This window comes from Mastomys coucha, unplaced genomic scaffold, assembly GCF_008632895.1.
Source record: "Mastomys coucha isolate ucsf_1 unplaced genomic scaffold, UCSF_Mcou_1 pScaffold16, whole genome shotgun sequence".
Classification (NCBI taxonomy): Eukaryota; Metazoa; Chordata; class Mammalia; order Rodentia; family Muridae; genus Mastomys; species Mastomys coucha.
Window position 1 is genome coordinate 83,494,673 of NW_022196898.1, and position 27,064 is coordinate 83,521,736.

The following is a 27,064-nucleotide window of genomic DNA, read 5'->3' on the forward strand; positions in this document are numbered from 1 at the left end:
ATGGACAAACCAGGTGTGTTCATATATAAGTCAGAAATAAAGTAGCAGATCCTGAAAGTGATCCTGACTTCTAGTGTTGTTCTTTGGTAGTCTTGGTTTTAGTATCTTGTATACCGGTAAAAACTGCTCAGTACAATTTCTTACATCGATTTCCCAGTCCACAGTGATCTATCCACATACTAGCAAGTCACAAATAAACCCAGGTCTCTCTCGTTTGTTTGAATGTTTCTTGTTCTCCTCTGAGAGGGAACTGTTTCCATTTGGGAACTTCTTATCCAGGAGAAAAATCATTTATAAGTCAATAGAAGAGCATTGAGAGAAGGTTGAAGCAGATTTAACATCTTCTGTACATCTACCTTATTGTTACCCATCTACAGCTTTGTCTACTGAGGGTAAAGCATAAAAATGAATGCCAAATGAGGAAGTGTGTTGTCTAGACAATAGTAAAATAACTAAGATTGGCTTGAAATAGCATTTTACTTATTATAAAAGAAGTTAGGGAACTGAACCTAGAATTTCCTAAAATGCTCCTTTAAAATAATAAATAATAAAAAGAGTCATTACTAATGTAGCTCTTGCTACAGATGTCTATGGGTCATGCCATGATTTTTCATAAAGGTATGCCAGTGTTGAACACATTTTCATTCCCCTATGGTACATTCTCCTCACAATGCCCTGGCCTTCTATTTATTTAAGCTAAAATAGAAAGAAACATACAATATAACTTTAATAATGAAATATTTCACTGATGAGCTAGAGACCTGTTCTGGGAAACACAGTCAGGGTTATACCTGCTTTGCTGTTTGCCTGTTGTTCAAATATGTCTAGTGTCTTACTCAAAACCAATGTCTTCCCCTTAGTATTCTTAAGATTAATTTTATATAAAGAAGGGCATCTCAAACCTTTTCATCAATTCAGCATGAACATGATGAGACACAGGTGTGGGGTCTTTAAGAGAAGGTAGTTTGAAGATAACATGGAAAGAGAATTTCAGTGACAGGAAGATAAGTTGGTTTGTTGCTAAACAACACGTCCCAAAAACGTTTAGAAGAAAAGGGTTTGGTTTAACTTACAGTTTAGTTCACCATCAAGGGAAGCCAAGGTATAGAAACTCAAGGCAGGAACTGAAGCAGAGACCACGGAGAAATGCCTCATGCAGATTTGCTCCTCGGGACACACAGCTTGGCTTTTTTTTGTTTTTTGTTTTTTTGTTTTGTTTTGTTTTGTTTGTTTGTTTGGTTGGTTGGTTTTTCAAGACAGGGTATCTCTGTATAGCCCTGGCTGTCCTGGAACTCATTCTGTAGACCAGGCTGGACTCTAACTCAGAAATCCACCTGCCTCTACAGCTTGGCTTTTGATAAAACCTAGGACCACCTGCCCAAGTGGCACCACTCACATGAATCATGAGTCAAGCAAAGGCCCCATAGACTTGTCTCTCCAGGCTAATCTGATGGAGGCAATTTCTTCCCAGGTGACTCTATTTTATGTCAACTCAAGCAAAACTCAGCAGCACCTGGACTGAATCACGTTCACATCTATCTTGGCATTTTATTGTGTTTAGTGTATTACATTCTTTTGTATTTCATATAAGGATTATTGTGTCATAAGTTTTATAGCATCTAATTTTCTAAGTATACTCAGCAATAAACCTGATGAAGTATGTAATCAATTGTCTTCTTTTATCGGCCTTTTGAAAAAAAATGTTACCTTATAAATAGTTTCATTTAAATTAAATGTTTTAATTAGATATTTTTCATCAAATTCTAATAATGGTTCCCAACTTGCATTAGCCACCATTTTCATAACTTTTTCAGAGACAGACTAACAAATTTTCTTTGTCAAGATTGAATGTGAGGGTAGTTGTTTTGCTGGTATGTTTTTAAATACCTTAATGCAGGTAAATGTGTCTGTACTTGGGAATTGCCTGGGAGTGTAACCACTGATGATGCCCAGTGTCCTCAATAATTTGTGTTGAGTGTGGCTTAGGCATGTTGCATAACAAAAGCTCTGTAGGTGATTAAAGTCTTCAGCCCTTGATACTCAAGCAAGGGCCGAGGGTTATTAGAACCATTTTATCTGTGTTTATTAGAAAGATACTTAAGACTGTCTTGGTCTTAAGAGTCATGGGTTCTCAGAGTCATGGGTGGTGCCTTTGTGCTTGTCTTGTATGATGAGATCAAGAAGTACACATAATTATGTCTTAGGTGTTCTCCCCGAGAACAGGCATGTTGTATAATATACAATATCTTGAATATTCTGGACAGAATCTCTGGGCTTGTCTGTTTTATCAATGGCAACTATTTTCCAGTTGAAAAGTGGGAAGCAATAATATTCATCTAACCAGCTTTCTCTTAAAGCCATTTCCATAATGACAATAATGATGAGACTCAATTATATTTTTTATTTCAGTCACTCCTGATAGTTAAAAAAATTGAAGAAATAAAAATATCCAAAACTAAAAAAAAAAGTCAGTCTTACTGCATCAGAGCCACTTGTGCAAAAGTTGTGATTCAACCTATCTAATATTCTCCAACTAAGAGCATATGGACCAGTACTATTGCACCCTTTTTCACTAATCAAGTTGCCTTTATTTATGAATGAAATATCCTCAGTACCACAAGGAGGCAAGGTTTAGGTTGACGTGGGTTTAAAGAGACAGGGAAGGGCTGTGATTCTCCACTCCAACTGTAGCAGATGTAGCACTTACCCTAAAACCTCTCCATGGGCCTGATCTACAAAGCCTCAACTGCTTCTCAACATCAGTAATCAGGAACTTGGGCTTCAATCAGGGATGCCTGAAGAACATTCCAGATTCAAGCTGGAACACACATGAACTCAAAGATTCTCATCCTTTTAATTTTATTCAGAATTCTCCAATGAAAAAAAGACCTAAGCTATTCTTCTCCAGCTCTACAACTCCAATTTCATAAATCTAAATGGAGATAACACTGGAAGAGTTTATAAAATCTGTATCCCGGTTCCATCGTCATAACTGTGCACACACTTTCACTCATCTAGAATTCTGCTTTCCTTTTCCTCCCATCATTGTGACTCATCATTTGTTGCCTAAAGTCCTCTCTCTGAAGCAGACAATGAAAATTAATGTACATTTTCCTGATAATGCCCTAGGCCAAAAAGTGTGTCACACTGTTTAGATTATCACCTGCATATTATCTTGTTTTATTTTAAATATCTTGAATAAAAAAAAATCATGCTATATTCCTTCTCTGTCCTAATTTGGTACCTTATTTTGTAAGTGAATTACATAATTAATCTTTTCCACTACTCTTACATTTTTAAAAAGCTGTATGTCTCTGGTGTTTCCCTGTAATGGACCCCATGATTATTCAGCCACTAACATATTTAGCTGCATCACAATCAGCTGGGCTTTCTGATTCTTCTTGCTGCAGCCTTGGAGCCTAAAGGGCTCATACTTAATCTGCTTAAGAAGCATAGGCACCAGCCAGAAAATGCCTTAACCTTTACATGTTAATATGCAAATGGTAGACTTCTGTGCTTGTCTCAGTCACCATTGCATCTATCTCAGCTTGAACTGATGCTCAATAGCAGGGGAATTAGAAACATTCTTTCATTAAACTAAGCAGGAACAAAAGTATTTCTAAACTAGATCAAGAAGTCACAGTAACATTTGGTTATATAACTTTAATCAGTAAACTCATATATTTTTCTTGGTATTTTTATAATTTTGTATTATACAAATAATAAACTAATAATTATAAAATCTATCAATTCAGAGGCCAGTATAATGTATCAGAAACTAGCGTCACTTATGCATAGAGCCACACCTAAAAACCTCAGTGCCTTTCCTGAGATTCAAAATGGGAGGGGAAAATTGATACCCACAAGTTGTCCTCTGATTTCCAAACATTATATTAATCTCACACTAGGCACAAGTAAGACTTCAAAAAATGTTTTTAAAACAAGGAAACACCCATTTTCTGAAATAAAATACCCACAATTACTTAAATTGTACAATTCACACATAACTACTACAAACATCAGGTAAAACCATCAATTTACATACTACTATGTATGTCTATTATCAATACCAAAATAATAAATCCAGCAAGACAATCATGATAAAATTAAGTTCTTGTTGTCACATTAATATCTCTATCACAATTTACATAAACATTGATCATTGAATAATAAGTTATTTCAGTTTGGGGCAATTATAAACAATGATGTGATAAATATAATTAATCATATATGTCCTTATTCAAACATATCCTTATAATAAAAGATTAGGAAGTAAGACCACTAGTTTCAGAAACTACAGACAGTTGTCCAACATGTGAAAAATACACAGAACCATGAATGTTTGAACTATCGGGGTTGACACAATAGATCAGTAGATAACGTACTTCCTAGGCAATCCTCTGACAAGTTCAATCCCCTATGTAAAGGAAGAACTGACTGCTCAAAGTTGTCTTCTGCCTCCTGCATATGTGTTCATGTTTACATCCACATATATACATCACACATGCATGCATGTGCATGAGTGTGCATACACAACTATATATTAACAAGATGTATTTAAATTTTGTTCTACTTTAGTATGTCTTCAAGAGTAAGGAGTTATATAAAACAAGAAACTGCTTCTTGACTATATCATTTTTTAAGTGGTTGGAGAGATTAGAGTATAATAAAATGAATGATACCACTGAAAAATACTCACGTTCTTTTTGAGGGTAAGTTTCAGTTTGGAGATGTTTGAATTCATAATATGGTATCTCGCGCTTGAATATAGATGCAAGAACATTATCAAGCTCTTCGATGCTTGTCTGTTTTCAAATGAAAAGGAAATTTAAAATTAATCAATAGGATGCTCATGTTCCAGTGAATAGCCCTGCACTAAGGCACATATAGGCAGTACTAACTAGACTTATTAGGTTATAAACAAGAAAGACATGTCATTAGGACATATTGGGGGAGCCTGAGAATTGGAGATGGGAATGGGGGTATACGGGATCACATTTCACCATATACATGCACAAAAAACAGGAAAAAAAGACAAAGGAAAAATTGGCATCTACCCCAAATTAGAGAGTTAAGTAGTTGGTAGTATGATGATTCCAAGTCATGTGTCCATTCTCTCATATTTATAGCTATAGATTAGTGATGCTCCTGCCTCCATGAGTGATGCTTCCTAGTGCAGTGGGGGACGGTTGGTACAGAAGCCTATAACTGGCCAAACACTGAGAAAAGTGGATGCTGGAGTGCTGATACTTAAAGGAGACAGCTATATGCCCAATCCAAAGGCTCAGGAAACATCAGAGTAAGAGCCAGAAGCCTGAAAGATGTGTAGCTGAAAGATGCCTTCTGGATATGACATAGCTGCTGCACTCAGGCAACCACTGCAATATGGGGATCTGCACAAGATTGATCAAGTCAACATTTCATCATGGATGGGGAAGGAGCCGATGAGGTCCCACTTCTCCATGATAGACTACTCGCAGTTAACAGCTGTTATGGGATGGATGATCATTTCTTCAGTGGAGAAGCCGCTCATGTGAACATAGAAAGTGGGAGGCAAATGGGGTAATGGGTGACTTGTAGAGCTGATGGGTATTATCAGCCACACTGATACACGTGTATTCAGGAAAGCAAGAACTCTAGAGCTGTCTTCACATATTTCATGTCTAAAACTCTCTCTCAACTACATCTAGTGATAAGACAGGTTAGAACCTGTCTTGTGGAACAGTGCATCACCCACCAGTCTTCATCAAAGCAGCTTCGTCTTGCAGTAGGTAGTAATTAACATGGAGGTTCTCAGCTGGGCAATGTACAGAGAATAGACTGGGAACTTCTCAGTCCTCAGTGGGGCATGCATATTACAGCCTGTGCTGGTCAGTTCTATGTCAGCTTGACATAGAGAGGAGAGAACCACAACATGAGGACTATATTAAAAGGTCACAGCATTAGGAAGGTTGAGAACCACTACTTTAAGCAGTTAGAAAATCTCTCTCTCTCTCTCTCTCTCTCTCTCTCTCTCTCTCTCTCTCTCTCTATCTATCTATCTATCTATCTTTCTCTGTCTGTCTCTGTCTGTCTGACTCTCTCTGTGTCTGTCTGTCTGTCTCTCTCTCTCTCTGTCTGTGTCTGTGTCTGTCTCTGTCTCTCTCTCTCTCTGTCTCTCTCTCTGTCTCTCTCTGTCTCTCTCTGTCTCTCTCTCTCTCTCTCTCTCTCTCTCTCTCTCTCTCTTCACCTCCAAGAAGTTTTGAAGTTAATTTAAAAAGCATTATTTAAATGGATAGGTCTTCAGTAAAAAACAATATATTCTTTTTCAACTTAATTTTTCTAACTTTGAATGAGTCATTTCCTAGCATTGCAACCATGAATACTGAAATAATCATTAAAGTTCAAGGCAACTTAAGATTCATTTCAAATTTTTTATGTGTTGCTGATGATATATGTGTAGAGTCCTCCATTAACTGACTTGCAAATAATATGACTGGAAAAAAGTGTTTTGAAATCAGTTCTGATTTGTGAGTCTAAGAAATATATTACTGATACACATCATACATCAACACTAGTGAGTAACTGTGTGAACTATCCAGTAACTATTATTTGTTTTTCTCCACATTCCTTGATGGAGTTCTTAGACATCAATGAAATGGAGTTACCCCAACCTAGACAGAAGTCTACACAGCACTCGATGGAATGAGCTTCTCCTGGCATCTTTCCTCTGAACAAATGCATCAATCTGTTTTCACTTCAAAAAATTGAAACTGAAAACACATAGCTTTTAAGGTATTTGGAATGTAAGTCTTGCGACTATAAAATACAGAGATGCAAATGGACAATTTCTTAAACAAAGCAGAGGCCTGTGCCTTTTAAACATAGAAACCAGCAATTACAGGCCAGGGTTAATGTAGCATCTCTCTGCAACTGAGGATCTAGGCTTGTGATAGGAGGAGTAACTGCTCTCCATTGTCTTTAGAGTTGGTGATGGCTGGTCTGTGGCTTCTATGTTGGCCTTTCAGACAACTACTAGGACAGTGCTAGGAAAACACGGCTACCTGTATGAATGCTTCTAAATTTGCATCTGCTTTTCATGGACATGCCATGCCATCGAGTTTTATTTAGACATATGACTATTTGCTAGCTGTGGAGAAGAAACTGTAATATTTGTCTGCTTGGCTAAGAATGTTGTATCATAATAAAATTAGTGATAGTCATGAGAAAACAAACTAGGATCTAGAGACCATTTTATCATAATCATAAACAAAAACCTAAAGACACTGACTATCTCCTCCGTATATATTACCAATAGTTTGTAACAGCTTATTGCTAAATATATAGCAAAATATATTGTAATACTAACATATTTGAAGTTTAAACAATTATAACACTAACATATTCAAAGAAGTATTTATTTTGAAAATGGCTTATAAAAAGATGGCACAGTTTCTTCTTAAAGGTGCTTTGGTATTTTTCTTTTGGCTTGTGTGGAGAGCCATTTTCCGATCTGTAACAGCATTGGTCTCATTGCTCCTGTTCCTACAGTCATTATCTCTGACCATAATCCTTCAATGGCCTTTCATTTTCTGTTTCCATCAGAAGCATTAATATTTCAGCTATGCTCCACTAACTCCTCAAAAGTCTGTGCCTGTGTTATAATGGCTGTTGGAACACAGAGCTCTAATTATTTGGCGATTTGAGACTGGGAGAGAAGCTTAATGTGTACTGTTCACTGACCCCTTCATTCATTTGTCCAACAAAGTGTATCTTAAGCAATCACATGCCTAGCAATATCTGTGGTTCTGAAGATGAAATGGAAACATGAATAGGCAATTTTGTGCTTCGGAGCCTTGAATATAATGACAGACATTGATTCAAGAAATAGTGTACATCTAGGTGTACATCAAATTAGATGGCATCAGTATTATGAAGAGATATATTAGGAGATGATGGGAGAATGTCACTGAACAAAATGCACTGGAATTATAATTTTGTGGGCGAGTTAGAAAGAACTAAGTGAGGTTAGTGAAGGAGAAGAGAAGATGTCCGTAAAAGAGATGTGCAAAGGCCCTGTGGCAGACTACAGAACCTGGTCCAAGAAACAACGTAACATCATACCTGCTAGGTATAGGAAGAAGAGGAGTGAGATTAACTTGGACAGGGGAGTAGGGTCAGTGTCTGCAAAGCTATATTGCTCTTGTTAAACATTCTCTATGTGTATAAACTGAGTACATTTGTACCTAATATGGGTATATACATATGGAAGCCAGGATCCAACACTGGTTGTCTTGTTCCATTGACCACCACCTAACCATCTTTTTCAGAAAGGGTCTCTCACTGAATCTGGAGCTCATCATTTTGGCAAACTCCAATCATCATCATCGTCATCATCATCATCGTCATCATCATCATCATCATCATCATCATCATCATCATCATCACCACCACCACCATCACCACCATCACCATCACCATCACCATCACCATCACCATCATCAATATGGATGTAGAATAGTGACTAGCAGAGAAAGGAAATTGTGAAGGTGGCAGACACAGGAGGCTCAGTAGTGGGTTCACAGAAGTACACACTATAGAGGTAAGCTTTAATCCAGAGCTCAGTGCAGTGGCCACAGCTAAGCATAACCTATTCCATACTGTGTGAAGGTCATGAGGAGTGGAGCCAGTGGAGCAAGTGAGAAATGATCAGGAGGAAGAAATGCTAATCACCTGCATCTTATCAGTATGTACTGGACACACTGGAATACCACATTATGCCAGTCAATGTGTATAATTATTAAATTTTGATTTAAAAGGAAGACACAGAGAACCTCCACATATTTGCAAATCAAATCACTTGAAAGGAGAACTGTTACAAATACAACAATTGAGCATTTTATCTTTGAATATAAACATGGAATATTGAAATATTTGGGTTTAAATAAACCTCAGAGAGCAAATGTTCTAGATTCCTCATTGGAACCTGAAAATGTCCTTTAGCATGAAAGAAACTCATCTTCCACAAACTAAGTGCTTGTCATTTTATTTATTTATTTTTATTTTATTATTATTATTATTATTATTATTATTATTATTATTATTATTATTATTATTATTTTGGTTTTTTTGAGACAGGGTTTCTCTGTGTAGCCTTGGCTGTCCTGGAACTCACTCTATAGACCAGGCTGGCCTTGAACTCAGAAATCTGCCTGCCTCTGCCTCCTAAGTGCTGGGATTAAAGGCATGCGCCACCACCACCTGGCTAATGTGCTTGTCATTTTAATAAGGAATTACAAGGTGTGTTCATGATCAACCAAGTGGCTCAGCCAATAGCGAAGTACAGAACTCATGGTTCATTGCAATAGTGAAACATGAAGAAGAATTAGAGCGCAATTCTTCATCTGCCTGGTCTACCACACTTCTGAGAGTCGGTGATTGCATGAGCACGGGGCTATTTTATATATGAACCACAAAGTATTTTTAGGGGGTAATTTCACTTCTCTCACTACCTTCTTTGCATACTGGGTTGATAGTTTTTCACTAAATTATTCAAATAATATTAGAAAAGAAGGTGGCCCTGAGTTTTCCTCATATTTTGAAGTAATAAATGCTAGTTGTGACCCATACACAAGAAAGTAACTGTGGAAATAATGGTGGCTTTACAAAGATGAAAATCATAGTCCATCTGTTAACCAAGTGTGTTGGGGGGCAGGAAGAATAGTGCTGTAATACATTTTTGCATAATACGAGCACATAGCAACCTCAAAAGAATATGAAGTTGAATGGTGATATACTGAAGACACATGGAGGAATGCTCTGATGAGAGATGGCTCTGGCAAAGATTTGAGACCCTTTATCATATGCATAGAAATGACTTTGAATATTCCTGTTCTTTAAGAGCATAACGTTGGCTGCAAGTGAGCATCCTGACCAACACCAATGCTACTCCCTGCATTTGCACCTTGCATCAAAAGAAGCTGGTGAAAACAGGAAGGTTGGCGCCAACCTTTTGAGACTTATAAGGGTCTACTGGAAATTTTAGAAAATTACTAGAAAGAGAAGGGGTTCCCAGAAGAGAATCTTCAAAAGAAACAACTCTGAGCACAAGCTTAACTGGGTAAAGAAATTCCCCTTAAGGAAATTGATAGTATAAGGAGCCTACTGAGCAAACAGTGTCAGGTTCCCAAGCCAGTACCTTTCCTCATTCCAACCCCACTGACTTTAGTTCTGATGAGGTTCCCATCAATGAAACAAAATGCTTGAGAGAAATGACAAGGGAGGAAGAGTTGATGCTGGCTCATATTTTCATGGGTTTCAGTTCATGGTCAGCTGCCATTACCATTTTTAGGCCTGTACCAAGGCAGAGCCACTGTTCAATACGAACATGGCAGAGGCGAGAGGTCTTCCTTGGCAGCTGAGAAGTAGGGTCTAAGAACAAAGTCTGTCCCTACAAGGCACATCCAGTAATATAAAGTTCTTTTAAAGAGCAAGATGACTAATAATTACTATATTCTATTAGCATTTGACCTAGTTTTAGTTTTACTTGTATACCTTATGTAGTGATTTCTTTTAAAAAGATAACATTTTGCTGTCCCCAAGACACTTGTGTAAATAAGATGAGAGTCTCACGGGTTTTAATTTTCTTGGTGAAAGAGAAATTACATTTCTATCTTTAGTATTTGAATCTTAATTTCCCCAAACTTAATATATATATATATGTATATATATATATTTTTTTTTCATTTAAAGAGCCCATGCTGTCTGTTTTAAGTGATGCACTATGAGTTGAGCCTTTATTAGGTTTTGGCTGGGATTTTAGTATTTATCATTATGGAAAACAAAAAGAATATTGAACTGACCTAAGAAGTAGATCATTAAGTTAATTGAGGTAAAGTGTTCTAGACTTTAACAGACATCACTAGAACAAAACAAAATCAGCTCTTTCATTAATTCTTTATTAAAACTCATAGAATGATTATGTTGGACTGTTGTTCAATAGCTTTTAAATATCATGTAAAGTCTCTTATTGTGAGTTCTTGGAAAACTGAAGAACAAAACCCACAGATTTCTCATTAATTACTCTTTCCACAAACTCACACTGGATTTAAATTATTATTTGCCCAATAGCATTTAAGTGGCCATAGAAGAATCCTGTAAATAATTTCAGGATTACTGAAATCATATCTGCCATTGAACCATGTGAGAACGTCACAGCAGATTTTACAATATGACATTTCAGCCAAGCAGGCAGGGTATTGACAAACTCACACTTGCTGGTATATTTTCCTGCAAATAAACAATAATTATGGTGAGTATGATTACAATGTGTGTTGCGTTTTGAATAGCGGCATTCAATTGGCTATTTGCAAAGTATACAAATGATTGGGTTTAGTGACAGCATCATAAAGAGGGAATAATCTCTGTCATGTTCTATCTGAACTCTCAAAAGCAGTTTGTACAAGACTGACCTCAAAACCCACTAAGGGACTGTCTCTGCAGCTCTTCTTCCAACAAATGTAGGATCTTCCTTACAGTAAGTTTACAGATAATGTGTGCAGATTGAGATGAACCCCAGTTCACACGCAGTCGCTCTAGGGTATGCTCTAGGATATGGAGCTAAAGCATGGCTACTCTTTCTAAGCCTAGGATAGAGCACTTGGGCTGGCCTAGGCCCCAGTGTGTTTGCCCAGAGCCCACTGTGCTTGCTGTAATCCCCCAATACTCCCTGGACCCCGAGGTCAGTAGCAAAATCTTTACATCTCTCCCCATTTAGTTCCATTAACCACAACTCTAATGCCTTGCTTTACCAGTGGGAAGTTTACTGTCCATAGGCTCGACTAGTTCTGTCTTTGGAGACTCAGTGCACATATTGATCCTGATAGCAAGGCTGGATCTAGTCTGTCTTCCCTGTACCAGCTCCTGGGCTCAGGGGAATGGAGAACACTACAGCATAGCTATAGTCATTTCGAAATATATTTTTATTATTTCCTAAAATCTTCTCATTTACTTCAAGATACAGTGGAAATTATAACTTTCACATTATTTTATTCTAAAAGAAAAATGCATCCAGAATTTAATCCACATTAAATTTTCACTATATACTAACTACCCTATGGCATTAAACTCAGTGCATACATGTATTTGGAAACTACTTTGCCAGCTGTAGACAGAGAATGCTGTATCTTCCCTTTGTTAAGTTTTAGTTATGAATAGTACTTTTAATACAAGGCGAGGTAGATTTGACACAAGAAAATGAAGCAATCTGGATTTCAAGCTGTTATGTTTGCACTTGTTTTGCGACCTCAATGTAGATAACTTGTCAACTGTCTTCAGACTTTCCTGTTTGACAAATGGTATTTCACTCTTTGTTCTTTTCTAAGACAATTGCCTTTTCCATTGTCCTAAAATGCACCACTCACAAAGAAGAATGCTGAGGAAGAAAGAGTGGCATGAAGTAAGTCAAGCCTCCAGTGTCAATCACAAAAGGCTCTTGGCAGCCTGTCAACATCACTGTCATTGACATTTTGCTTCAGATCTCGAAGGGCTTGTCATCATGGTAAATGTGAAGATCACACTGTTTGAATGAACCAACCCTCCCTCTTCTTCCACTCCCTCCTGACTTTCTCTCCCAGAAAGACAATTAAGCAAAGTTTATAATTCTAATTGCCAAGTAGAAAAAAAAAATCCAGCCAACAAAACAACCGAACACAAAGAACAAAAAATCCCACTAACTTTTGCACTTTCCATATAACATCAAATCTTATAAATTTTTATTTCACATTAAAATATTGATTTCATTTTGAAACTCCATGGAACAAATGTATAAATGATACATTTTCATATAAAGCCAAATTTCTTCCTATTAAAAGTGAATCAAGTTTTTTTAAAAAAAATATTCAGAAGCCAAAGTAATACCTTAAGCTTTATGAAAAATCTTTAAGATTCTTTCATATACCCAACACACAGGAAAACATGCTAAGTATGGGCAATCCATCATAAAATCCCCATGTCTGAGCAAGATTTTGTCATGTGAGAGGAAAGATCTGGGGACTGGGACTCTTTCTCATGCCATAGTTTGTTTGATTATTTGTTTGTTTTGTCCTGAGTAGCCCTGGCTGTCCTAGAACTTGCTCAGTAGAACAGGTTGGCCTCTGAACTCATGGAGATCAGCCTGACTCTACTTCCTGAGTGTGCCACTACCACCTGACCTATCTAGCATGCTTAATGAACATGGATGATTCAATAATTTTTACTATCAGGTAACAGTAAGAAATGAAAGTCAGAACAATCTAAAAATGTCCACGTGAAAGTACACATTAGATACATTCCAAGTTCTCCCTGTTTGGTGGTAACTTGGGTCAGCTGACAGAGTCTCAGGCATCAGATACACTGTCTGATTTTCTCTTGCTTCGTGCTGTTCACATCTAGGTAAAGAAATTTATTTCTCAGTGGTGTGTCTTGATTCTCTCTCTTCCATTATCCATCTGCTCTGTAATCGCTTTAAATAGAACCTGTCCCAATAGCCATGTTGTGATGGACAAGCTGTCTCTGGCTGGCGTTATCACGAATGACTTGACGGAAGGAAAGTAATTTGTCTGTATCCTGCACCTCAGAGGGCGGCTCCTTTCCTTTGTGTGACTCTTCCATCTATTCACATTCCACTACACCTTACATCAAATCAAGACTTCTCTCTCCCTGCATTAGCCCTTTAGCATATACTTGATTAGCTGGCTAGACAGAGCAACTTACCTGGCACAAACTCTTGCCCGGGTCCGATACTCTAAGTGGACTTTCTGTTGCTTTTGCTGCTGAACAGTATTTAATCTCTGTTGTGGCCTTGATGATTCCATCGCAGTGGATATTGACAGTGACTGAACCAGCTGGAAAATCTTACAAAACACAAACAAGAGTTAAGAGCAAAGTATAATGTACACCAGGGTGTTTGTTTCAAATTTTTCTAGATGTTTTCTTTATTTATATTTCAAATGTTATCCTCCTTCCTCATTTCCCCTCTGAAAAACCCCCTATGCCATCCTCCCTCCCTCTGCTCACTAATCTACCCACTCCCTCTTTCCTGTCCTGACATTCCCCTACACTTGGGCATTGATCCTTCAAAGGACTGAGGGCCTCTCCTCTCATTGATGTCCCACAAGGATTCTTATCTCCTTATTCAAAGCTCAAGTCCAAGTGGATCAAGGACCTCCACATAAAACCAGATACACTGAAACTAATAGAAAAGAAAGTGGGAAAGAGCCTCGAGCACATGGGCACAGGGGAAAATTTCCTGAACAGAACACCGATAGCTTATGCTCTAAGATCATGAATTGACAAATGGGACCTCACAAAATTGCAAAGCTTCTGTAAGGCAAAAGACACTGTCAATAGGACAAAACAACAACCAACAGATTCAGAAAAGATCTTTACCAACTTTACATCTGATAGAGGGCAAATATCCAATATATACAAAGAACTCAAGAAGTTAGACTCCAGAGAAACAAATAACCCTATTAAAAATGGGTTACAGAGCTTAAACAAAGAATTTTTAACTGAGGAATACTGAATGGTTGAGAAGCACCTAAAGAAATGTTCAACATTCTTAGTCATCAGGGAAATGCAAATCAAAACAACCCTGAGATTCCACCTCACACCAGTCAAATGTCTAAGATCAAAAACTCAGGTGACAACAGATGTTGGAGAGGATGTGGAGAAAGAGGAACATTCCTCTATTGCTGGAGGTATTATAAGCTGGTACAATTACTCTGGAAATCAGTTTGGTGGTTCCTCAGAAAATTGGACATAGTACTGCCTGAGGACTCAGCTATACCACTCCTGGGCATATACCCAGAAGATGCTCCAACATATAATAAGGACATATGCTCTACTATGTTCATAATACCCTTATTTATAATACCCAGAAGCTGGAAACAACCCAGATATCCTTCAGCAGAGAAATGGATTTAGAAAATTGAGTACATTTGTTTCAATTTTATGAAGAAGAAATGCAAGTTTTTAGAAATTTTATGTTGAGGTAAGATTTATTGAAATTCAAAAAAAGTGTAGCAATTGAGTAGAAAGAGAGATCTTGGGGAAAGTAAGTATATCCAGAAACTTCAGGATGCTCTCTGGGTAATCCCTCCACCCATCCCTCCACCCATCCCTCCACCCATCCCTCCACCCATCCCTCCACCCATCCCTCCCTGCCTTCCTGCCTCCCTGCCTCCCTTCCTTCCTCCTTGCCTCTTCCCTTCCTCACTTCCTTTCTCACTTCATCCCTCCTTTCATTTATATATCTTTCCATCTGTCTAAACTTTTATCCATCCATCCATCCATCCATCCATCCATCCATCCATCCATCTATCCATCATCCATCCATCTAAAGCCTTTCTGTAAACAAATTGTTCTAAACGACTGACAAAGTGTACTTTGCATTCTACTGTAATATAACAACAAAATTAAAATTACACAAAAATAAACAATTGTTTCAATTAAAAAGTAATATTTTAGTGTAACAAATTTAAGCAAAAATTGTCTTTGGATCTATTTGAAGGATAAATTTAACAGTTCTTACGCTGACATTGAGATATTACTCAAATTCTTGCAGAATGTGTCATTCAAAATCTGGGGTTCAGAGATCTAATGAAAAGACCAACATCCAGACCAGCCATGAATGTTTAACTTTCTTAAACATTCTTCACAAGGCAACTTGTGAAGAAGTAAACATACCCCTCTTCATTTATCTCAGGTAAATTCAACTGAAACTGAACAAGACTCAAGGAGCTAAAATTTCCATCTTTGCATTCTTGAAAAGACACTTTACTTGTATTATAAAATGCTATGCACTAGAAAGTATCACTGTCTTGCCCCCAACAGACATTCAATGAGAATAAGAAAAATCACAACAGAGTCAACCCTGTAACGTACGTACATCTCCTGGGCTCACGTGGGACCCTGTGCTTCAGAGGAAGTTGGTATTGCCAGAGCCAAATAAAATTAGTTTCAGTAGATTTTACCTAATCGGTTTCAGCTTAAAACATTTTAAAACTGTTTTCTAAAAAAATAATATCTAGAAATCATAAACTGAACATAAATTTACTGAACGATTGTTTCTTTTCTATGAAAGTTAAGCACAGTAAGCAGGGTCTCATGACATTGTTCTTTTCATGAGATATGAATTTATAATTTAGCTTATCTAGAGCACAGTTTCATAATTAATAAAAAGAGTCAATGCTTTTGTTCATGCATTACATATTTCCTTCAACTTCTAATTAGTTTGCCCCCCTGCTGTTATAGGCTTGTTTCCTCATAGTGTTGCTGGTACCAGAGGAATACTTTGTTTCTTCTGCATAGAAATTAGTTAATATTTCTAGTTGAAAGCCTTAGCATGTTTTTAAGACTTAGCTATAAGTTGGAACTATAGCAATTTCAAATGCTTTAGCCATTTGAAAAATTTGAGTGATTAGATAAACTTCAAATTATTGAGCTGAAAGGGTGGGTAGGCCCCTGAGTAGATGCATTTTTTCAGGTAAAAAAAAATCTACCTGCAATGGATCAAAGGGAAAGAAAAGAGTATGAGAATTTGCTTTCTTCTGAGCATCATTGAATATGGTATTGGATCTTTTTCATTGTTACCAGCTGAAAACATGTGGCACTGGTGTTATCTCATAAAAATTCAAAAGCTCAAAAATTACTGATTGTTTCTAATATTTAGCTCAGTTCAAATTCCACAATTCAATGACAATATTGGCATCTGTTTTTCTCCAAATGGCTTATTTCACTTAGTGTTTTTTATTTTCCTTCAACTTGTTATAAATATAGGGGTTCACCTTTTGTATGGTTGAATAATATTCATAAAAATGCACATAAATTATACACATCTTTTTTTACCTATTTCTCTATTCCAACATGACAGTGCAGGGTCCTCTTTCAAAAGAGGATTTTTTTTCCCTTGGGGTATATCCCTGACTGGAACTGTGAAGTCAGATGGCCATGGTATTTTCAACTTCATAAGGAGGCTCTCTGTCCATAATGTTGCATTGTTCCATTCTCAGCCACAGGGTAGAGGTTCTCTTCTCCACATCCTCTTGAGGGCTTGTTACCTTTTGTCTTTTTGATAATAGCCTTTCTGATGTAGTGGGGTGGTGAGGGTGCTGCTTTTCATTGTATTTCCTGATGACTAGGGAACTTAAGTGTTTTACCTCATATGTGTTGGTCACTTCTTCTTTTGTGTATCTATTTACATGATTTTCCTATCCTTTTGTAATTGAAAATTTATACAGGATACTTTGATCATGGCTTGCTCCTTCCCATCTCCTCCCATCTCTCTCCTTCCTCCTCATCCATCCATCTGTCTCATTTCTCTCTTTCTTTAGGAAACAAAATGGCAAAGGAGGAAAAAAGGAAAAAACCCAGAATTTAAAAAAGCAGCAAAACACACACACACACACACACACACACACAAGAAATAATAGGACTACTATGTTTGTATTGGATTTCATGTATTTCCTGGATATTAATCTCTTATCAAATAGTTTGTAAGTACTTTCTCCCATCCTTTGGCTGTCTCTTAACTCTGTCAATCATTTCCTTTGCTGTGCTGTAGTTTATGTGTGTGTGTGTGTGTGTGTGTATGTGTGTGTGTTTGGAGTTTTTGTTTTCTTTTGTTTTTCATTTTTTTTGGTTTTTTTCACTTTTTTTTAATAAAATTTCATTTGTCTATTTTTGTATTTCTTGCTTATTCTTTAAAGTATCTTATAAAAAAAATCTAGCCCATCTCAGTGTTAAAACATTTTAAAAGTATCTTTTTTTTCTAATTGTTTGAGAAACTTTGGTGTATTTTATTCTTTATACTACTCCGGGCATTAAGTATACCAAACATAAATCTTAACTAATGTGACTACTTTTATTTGACGACTTGATCGGCTACTTGGGAAATATTATTTAAGTGCTTCTTAATTTGCAATATTGACATTTCTGTATTGATCTATTTTAACTACATTTACTTTGAACCCTAGTACTAATTACTTAGAAATTGTTATTCACTTAATCATTTAAGAATCTGACAAGAGTACTATGGGTTAGGAAGAAGAAAATAAAAGGAGGGGGGTAGAATGGGGAGAGAGAAAGAGAGAGAGAGAGATAGAGAGAGAGAGAGAGAGACAGAGAGACAGAGAGACTGTCTGAATGTAAATTGCTGGAATAAAGAAAGACCCTGTTTCTGAAAACCCAACCTCACTGCCAGCTGAGTGAGGGTTCACAGAGGTATTACTCTCTTTAATAAACAATGCTTGCTTGGAAATATAAATACACTGTATAATTACTACATCGAGATTTATTTAATATGCTTTGCAATTATAAGTACTTTATATTTCCACATTTGTAAGATTAAATATGGTTTTATATAAGATATTTATGAAGTTCATATTTTTGAAGTTTTGCATAATTTTGTGCTCAATTTTTAATAAAAAATTAATAAAATAATAACAAGTAGTCTCATATTTTAAACACTATTTATTTAGACTATTTTTAATTTTTGCATCTATGTATATCTGTGTAAGCATACATGTTTGTGAAAGCAGGTGCTGGTGGAAGTCAGAGTGGGTGTCAGATCCCCAGGAGCTGGAAACACAGCAAGTTGTAAATAGCTCAACTCACAACTGTAGGTGTTGGCAATCAACCTGGGGTCTTCTGTGACCTCAGTGTGTGCACTTAGCTGTCTAACCATTTCTCCAGCACAAAGGAATCTTCCATTTATGTAAAAACTTTGCAAAAATTGATAAGCTAATTTTTAATTTGGTACAATCATATTGTATTATGAGGAAGCATGCTTATTCTGTCTTAAATTTAGAATCCAACTCAGTTTAGTATGGAGCAAGCAAACATGAGTAATCAAATGATTAGCGTCACAAATGATATAAGAAAATGATGATGAGAAGATCTGAAGAAGTGGTATTGTAATTAAAAATACTGAAAAAGAGTTAGGCTTAACAAAACAGCCAAGAATTTTCCAAGGCTAGGAGTAAAGACAGAAAAAAAAAGGGAAAGAGAAAGTTCTTTAATAAAAGTGAGTATACGTGAATCCTCATGCTACATAAAGAAAATAAATTTAATTCCATATTTAATAGCTAGTATATATCAACATATTCTCCATGACATATTTAATGATGTTTGATGTTACTGGCTGTTATTTCCCTAAATGGTATACAAACCAAGTTCTAAGGATTTACACAATCTCACTTTTGCAAATCAGATTAATAATAACAATGTTGAACATGTGTGAATTAACACAGGAAGCACCTGCAGAGCGAGCTCAGGTTCTGCAGGGAAGTGAAACCATTTATCATAAATCACAGGAAAGGAACTCAGGGAGAGGTTTTCTTCTTATTAAAACACAAAATTTCTCACCTGCAGCTTTCATATGCCAGACATTCTTATTCCAACGTGCTGGCCGTGCTCTGAGGCGCTTGCTGGCTGATACAAATTCAACCTCTAGAATTTCACCAATTAGTTCATCTTTCAACAGAATGAATATCTCACCAGGCTTCTGTAAGGTAAAAATACAATATATTAAGCATTTCAAAGAGTTGTCTTTCACTAAAGTGCTCGCCATGTTCAGTAGTGATCAGACTGTTAAACTGTCAGTAAATAAGTCTGTCTTGTACTTTCAACCATGTTCAGATATAAATACATAAGTTGATGACACTGTATTTTACATTTATTACTTTGATATCTATCAAATTCAATTCTATACCCAAACCATGCTTTACAACTGAGAATCCATGAGAATACAGTTACACCCTTTACCCTTGCTTCTTCCTGCACATGGCTTTCCATCCCAGGGTATCAGGCCTCAGACCCACAGAAAAGACACAAAGATTGGCAGCCATTAGTCCAGTAAGAAAGTCCTTTCCCAGGTACATTTTCTCTACCTTTCAACAGTTTCATTTACCCACCCCCACATCTCTCTCTCTCTCTCTCTCTCTCTCTCTCTCTCTCTCTGTGTGTGTGTGTGTGTGTGTGTGTTTGCAAACTTAATGAATTTAGGATCTCTTACAATTAAAACACAGTGACAAATATTAATGCTGTATAGTTCCACAGTTTGTGTAGTAGAAATTCTCTGGGTGTTCGCTTATATAAAGGCCTATGATGACTTCTGACACGACTGAAGTTACACAACTGAAACTTTCAAGATTTAATTATGTTGGAGAAGTTTAATCGGTGAACAGAGGTAAAAATAAAGAGACTGTTTTATGGGAATTAAATCTACAAAAAATATAATAATCAGGAAGAATGAAGTTAATATAGAGGTTGGGAATGGATAAGCATTTTGGATGTCTATCTATTTTATACAAATTATGACACTTTTTATACAAGGATATCTTCTAGAACACACATGTGTGCATGCATACACATACATACACACACACAAACACACACACCCTAGTTCTGAAATGGAGACAACTACAGCTGTTCTCTCTCACAAGCAATACAATTTAGGATTATATTGTAAAAACTGTTAGGAATTATCTAATTTGCAATCCAGATTATCCCTTATATTATGTTATCTGACACTGTGCAAAGTAAAATATTTTATGATTTTTCTCAGATAGCATCTCTCAAAGGCTCTTGTCATTGTAAATTCATCCTAACTGTACATAAGAAACACACAGATACACTTTCATGATATATTTATTAAAAAGCCATCAATTTAAATGTTTCTTACTCCAGTGTTATTGCTTTAAGTAAAATCATGCACTAGGAAAATTTCCATTTTAGCAGAGAATACCAAGGCCTTCTTACATGATATGTAATGTCACTCAGGTCCACTTTAAGCATTCTCCATAGTAGTAGCCACATTCTAAATAGTTATCCAAGTCTGGTTTAAACTTCTCTTTACATGAGAGAACAGACCCCATCTCACAGGAATTGCCATCATTGTAGCTTCTGCTCCTGTCCCTGGTATGGAACACATCAGCTTCTAAGGAACATGGTCATATCTGCTCTTCATGTGTTCACTGTCTTCACATCTCTCACCTCAACTCTGAACAATGACTTCACATTTCATTTTTGGGTCTAGCCCCCACTAGCCATTGTTGAAAGTTCTTCAGTGTTCTTTCCAATGCCTACATCACTCCTTACTTGACTCTATGGAATTGGTAGGCACAGGTGTGTTCTGCAAACATTTTTATTCTCTAAGATCTCTCATTCTCATTTTGCCCTACATGGGATGCTTCTTATGCACCAGGCTCCTGCCGTAAGAGAGAACAGGATGCCACCTTTTAACCATTCCAGCAAAAATTTCCAAGGAGAAGATACCCTAAGTGAAGTACCTGCATCTTCATTTGTACCAAGACCCTCACAGGCACACTGGGCTTAAAGGGGCTTTAAAAAGCATCGGTTTAATAGATATCATTGCCTTAAAATGCAGACTAATTTCAACAAAGAATACATTGTATTTGTATTCTGTACTGGAAGTTAAGTAGCTGGTCCTGTTGAAAGGAGATGTTGCCTTGTTGACCAGCTTTTCCTCCTCTGTCTCCTCATGGAAATGCTTTCTACTAAAGTCCAATGCAGATTATATAGTATCCTCCCTCTAACTTCAGCCTGCAAGAATTTTAGAACTTTCAAGAGGGCACTAACACATTCACATCTACCTCTGTACCCAGCCATTACTAGGTTATCCTTTTTAGCTCTGTTAGGTCTCCTCAGCCAAAATAGTCTGATAGTATTTTCATCCACCATACTCTGGCATATCATTTTAATATCTTCTGAACACTATGGATATAGTGGATCCTCTAAATTCAAATTAAAATAAAATACGTCTGTAAAAATATGACAGTTTTGAATTGAGTATGCTAGGTTCTATTACTAACCACCTTCTACATGGGGGCCTTACACATATCTACAGCTCCCTGAAGTGAAGCACTTAATTCAGGAGAGAAGGCCTGGCTTTAGGTGCGTTGGCTACATTTGATCCAAGGAGAAAGCTTTAGGATGTTCAAATATCATTAATTTGCTTTTACTGATTTTGAAACTGCCATTTAGTGCTTCATATTTTGATCCCTGAGTTTGTGTCTTTTTGGGGGTGGGTCTGAGAATTCACAGAGAGTATGGGTTATGATCATTGCTACTTATAAACACTAAAGGCTGCTGTATTATTCACAAAACTTAACATTTCTTCAAAAGGACAGTGAGTTGGCTTATAATAAAATATGTATGCAGTGCAGTTTTGATTGTGTCTTTGGTCTGAAATTTAAACACAGGTAGAAGATTGAGATCCCAGTAGACCACTATTACCTTACTAAGGCTTTTGCACAGTGACCTATGGCTTTTTCACATATTCATGACTACTTTATGTTAAAAGATATAAACCACCTCAATGAAGATAGGCTCATGGCACTTGGTAAACTTACTGCATGGGCTTCTGCAGTTAACACCAAATTTGCCCCATACCAGCAGAGAAAGAATTAGAAGGAAGGGCCAGTGATATGTGAAGGATCTTCCACACAGATAAAACAAGATGAAGAAAAGCTTGCTTTCAACTGCTGTGCTTCTGCAGAGGTGAGAGAGAAACATCCTTAAAACATCTTTGACGGGGACTCACAGCAAGAGCAGGAGAGGTAAGGGTTCCTAGAAGAGAGACCCTGAAAGCTTTATGTAAGACGTTCAAAAGATTTCAATGGAATCACCTCTAAAGAGCTGACATGCCTCACCAAGTAACTGAACACAGGACAACTGTGCCAACTTCACAGAAGCCTCAGACAGGAGCATGAGTTCTTGGTGCCACCATTAGGCAGAAGTAATGGTGACTCATTTGCTGTAGGTATACACCAGAAGACAGGACTTAACTTTAGTAGGATTGCTACCTTGGATAAGATAGGCTACCGTCATGAGTGTGCCATGAGCATTATATACTACATGACATCTGGTTTCTATCAACTAGATGTCAGTAGCGTTTGTGATGAACAGAGGTGCTTGCAGTTTTGCTCAGCTTCATCCCCTATAAAAGAAAGAAAGGGGAAACTCTTTCCCGTGGAGAACCACTATAGAGTCACATCTTTTAAGCAGCAGACCGTTGCAAGAGTTGCTGGTCCAGATATCATCAACGAACTCATGTGGATTTCATCAGAAAGGGGAAAATGGATGTTAGATGAACAATGGCTACCTTTGGCCAACCTAAGTAGCACCATATTCCTTGTATTTGTTACTCCACAATACAAAATCCAGAGTAATGGGCTTCAAAGCCAAATGTCCTGAACAATAAACACACGAAAGGCTCTTTGCTAAAATAGAACAAAGTATACACTCCTATAGAAACTTAAAGGCTCTATTCACCAACCAAAGAGCATACATGGGCTAGTCAGAGACTCCCAGCACATATGTTGCAGAGGGCTGTCTTGTTTGGCCTCAGTAGGAGAGGATGAGTATAATCTTGTAGAGACTTGATGCTCCAGAGTGGGGGGGGGTGGTTTGGGGGACACCCTCTCAGAGGTGAAGGGGAGGGAGGATGAGAGAAGAGCTTGAACAGGGACCAGGAAGGGAGTAACATTTGGAATGTAAAGAAGTAAAATAATTAATTAATAAAAAAATAAAATATAATAATTATTTTTTTAAAAAGGTTCTATCAAACAGCCAGTTTAAGTGTGCACAGACATACCTACTTATTTGTTTCTCAACAAGTTTGGGAATAATCCTTGTAAGTAGAACAACGGATCAATACTAAAGAGAAAAATCACATTTTTTTTTCTCCAGTTTTTAAAGCGGAACAAGATTGTCAAGGCTTATGGAATTGGTGATCTGTGCAAAGAAAGGTGCTGGGAAAGGTTACAAAGCAGAAAGATCAATGCTCCCCAGCTCCTGGGATCACAGGCAGTGAACAGCTGAAAGCTCCACCTCAGTTAGCAGTTTACAAAACCCATCTCTATAGAACAAGGGCAGAGAGTGAGCTGGAATGCCATAGAAGGCAGGTCCACAGACCCAGGTTCTGGACAGCTAGGAGCAACGGGGCAGGGGTGGTGTTGGGCGACTGGGTTGGAGCAAGGACCGCTAGTAACTAATTCTCTACATAGGGAAGGAAGTCTGTGCCCTTATTGGACACAGTCCCGTCAGCATGTTGGAAACATAGAACTACAAAATGGCTTTCAACAGTGCTAGGTATGAATGAGGCTCACTTCCAATTGCCTGGAAACTGTCAGAGATAGCACTGATAAGTTCTGGAAGGGTTAGGATTCCAGAGGAAACTCAGTTGTCCCTTTTAGGAAAAGGCATTGGTCTCTGGTCTCTGCCTGCCCGCTACCTAGAAGACTGCTCAGAACTGACGTCAAGTTCGAAGGCTGTCATTTCAGATCATTGGCACACACTGAACATTCTCCAGGGAAACCAGAAACACAATTTTCACTCAGCTGGAACCAAATGGTCTTTTCTGTGGTGCTTCAAATTGTACTAAGATTTACTTACTGAGAGGCCAAGATTTGTCTGGGATAACTATTTTTGGTCCAAAGGATGAGATTATTTTGAAGATTTGGAGTATAATGCTGAATTTAAAATGTCGTTTGTGATCTCTTGACTTCTAGGGTTTTTTTTTTTTTTTTAAGTAAGGTTCTCAAAACAGATTTGATATTGAAATAACTTAACTTTATCAGGCCTGAAAGAATTCTATCCACATCCATAAACATAAGAAAAGCCCATGATGATCTATTGAAAGGACCCCTGGAGTCAGCAGCATAGGGAATGTCTGCTTGAGGACAACTGAAGCCAACTGAAAAGTGAACTTCAATTTTCATGTGACTAATATAGGGAGGGTTTTATAATACTCAAATTATACTGCTGCAGATATTTTTTAAATCAGCTATTTAGACTCATTGCATAACTCCTGGGGAACTATTTTTACTCTGTCATTTTATTTCCTACTTTGATTTCATCTGAGACTAGATCACATTGCTTTTATTCCTGTTTCCGCCCCCCCCTCATTTCTTCCATGCTTTAGGACTCCATTGGAGCTGCCAGCTTTGGCTATTTAGCCCCTTTTACCGCAATGTAAGCTCCCTGTTCTGTTACCCTTGCAGTAACTTGTCTTTTCCTATACATCTGTGTCTAGTATCTAGAAAGTACACAGTTCAAATTCCCAGCCTATCCGTGGCAGTATCTGAGTGGTTCTATTTCCTCAAGACCTGACAGAAAAGTGACTTAAAGGAACAATTCTGTCAGAACCATGTGCTGGATGAAAGGAAGGAATTTAAACTTCAGTAACCCTACAGAAAGTTAAGTTTTGCTGACCACACAGTTGACAGATGACATCAGAGACCTGCTGATGTCAGGTCACATAAACCCACCAGCCTCTTCTAGATGCATCTTTTCAAGAATCTCCCATAAGGCTCTTTTACACCGTGGTCCATTCCACCCAAAGACACCATAGGTACTGAGATCCAGCACTGAGGTTCAAACTCTTCCAGTGGTATATTTTAGTTGCTCATTCAAAAAAAAAAAAGGCACAGGGGAAGAAACATCAAGAATGCTTTTATATTGTTACTTTCTCCAAATCCTCTTTCTAAACTATATTCTTATTCTTGAGAGATTAATTCTTCCACCTTGGACAATGTCACCATTCCATAACACATTTACAACTTTTAAGTGGTGATCAAGAAAAAAAAATCTGATTTTAAGTTCCATCCAGCAATGAATATCCCTTCAGAAAATAAAATATTTAATCTGCCTATTGGGAAATCAAGTTATTAAAAATAGCTTAATATGTATGTCTCTTTCTAAAGGCTCAAGTCATGTTTTATAAAAATCAAGCATTTGTATTAAATGCCTACTAGGCGCTCCATAGTATTGTAGGTTCTGAGGACATAAATGTGGAAAAGAGCAAACTAAAATTACATCACAGTAAAATGTGGTGTCTATGAAAACAGCAGGGCCCTTCAAGAAAGGCCAGCAGCACTGACCTCACATGGCATCTCCCCCGGAAACACGAGCACTGGAGACTCAGATGCCCTCAAAGCGGTTAGGTCATCAGCTCCCTTCTGTCCACTTATGACCTCAGAATGTTTGGCTCTTGAGTCTGTTGGAATGCTGACCTCAAGGTAGTCTTCAGGACCTGGAGAAAAATTGCATGAATAAAATGATTTATCATTCCATCCACCACTAAAAGACAAATTTCATCAGTTCAGGAAGTGAGTCTTGGATAGTTGAAAGAATAATCTTTATCATTAAAATAATATTTCTTGATTAATACTATTATAATGCTTATGACTAAGCCACATTAGTTATGTGATTATATGTTCATCGGCTTGTCAAATGTTCACAATACGTTCAAATATCACAGTTTTCTATTGATAATAATAAACTAGTGGAATATTAGAAAATTCATTTCACATGACAACTATGAAGAAAAAGTTCCATTAGTACATTTAAGCCAGAGTACTAAATTATATATACATATATATATTCTAATTTTTAAGTACTAATTATTAGCTGGGAATGGTTATGACACCTGCAACTCCAGAATTTTCAAGAGGGAAAGGTAGTTGGCAGCTCCTTAGAAAATTGGACATAGTATTACCTGAGGACCCAGCTATAACACTCCTGGGCATATACCCAGAAGATGTTCCAACATGTAATAAGGACACATGCTCCACTATGTTCATAGCAGCCTTATTTATAATAGCCAGAAGCTGGAAAGAACCCAGATGTCCCTCAACAGAGGAATGGATACAGAAAATATGGTACACAATGGAGTACTACTCAGCTACTAAAAACAATGAATTCATGAAATTCATAGGCAAATGGATGGAACTAGAAAATATCATCCTGAGTGAGGTAACCCAATCACAAAAGGACACACATGGTATGCACTCACTGATAAGTGGATATTAGCCCAGAAGCTTGGAGTACCCAAGACACAATTCACAAAGCATGTGAAACTCAAGAAGAAGGAAGATCAAAGTGTGGATGCTTCAATCCTTCTTAGAAGGGAGAACAAAACACCCATGGAAGAAGTTACAGAGACAAAGTATGGAGCAGAGACTGAAGGAATGAACATCCAGAGACTGCCCCACCTGGGGATCCAACCCATATACAGTCACCA

The 27,064-nt window shown here is 37.3% G+C and overlaps 1 protein-coding gene across 3 annotated transcripts in view; it reads right to left on the reverse strand.

Moving 5' to 3' along the window:
• Positions 1 to 27,064, reverse strand: part of Bank1 (B cell scaffold protein with ankyrin repeats 1) — a 288,493-nt gene that overhangs the window by 182,696 nt on the left and 78,733 nt on the right. For all 3 annotated transcript variants that reach the window (XM_031375619.1, XM_031375621.1, XM_031375620.1), the window contains 4 exons: positions 25,923 to 26,074; positions 19,384 to 19,522; positions 13,732 to 13,871; positions 4,700 to 4,805 (listed from right to left, as the gene is read on the reverse strand). In XM_031375619.1, coding sequence (XP_031231479.1) covers positions 4,700 to 4,805; positions 13,732 to 13,871; positions 19,384 to 19,522; positions 25,923 to 26,074 — 537 coding nt within the window. The remainder of the gene's footprint in view (positions 1 to 4,699; positions 4,806 to 13,731; positions 13,872 to 19,383; positions 19,523 to 25,922; positions 26,075 to 27,064) is intronic.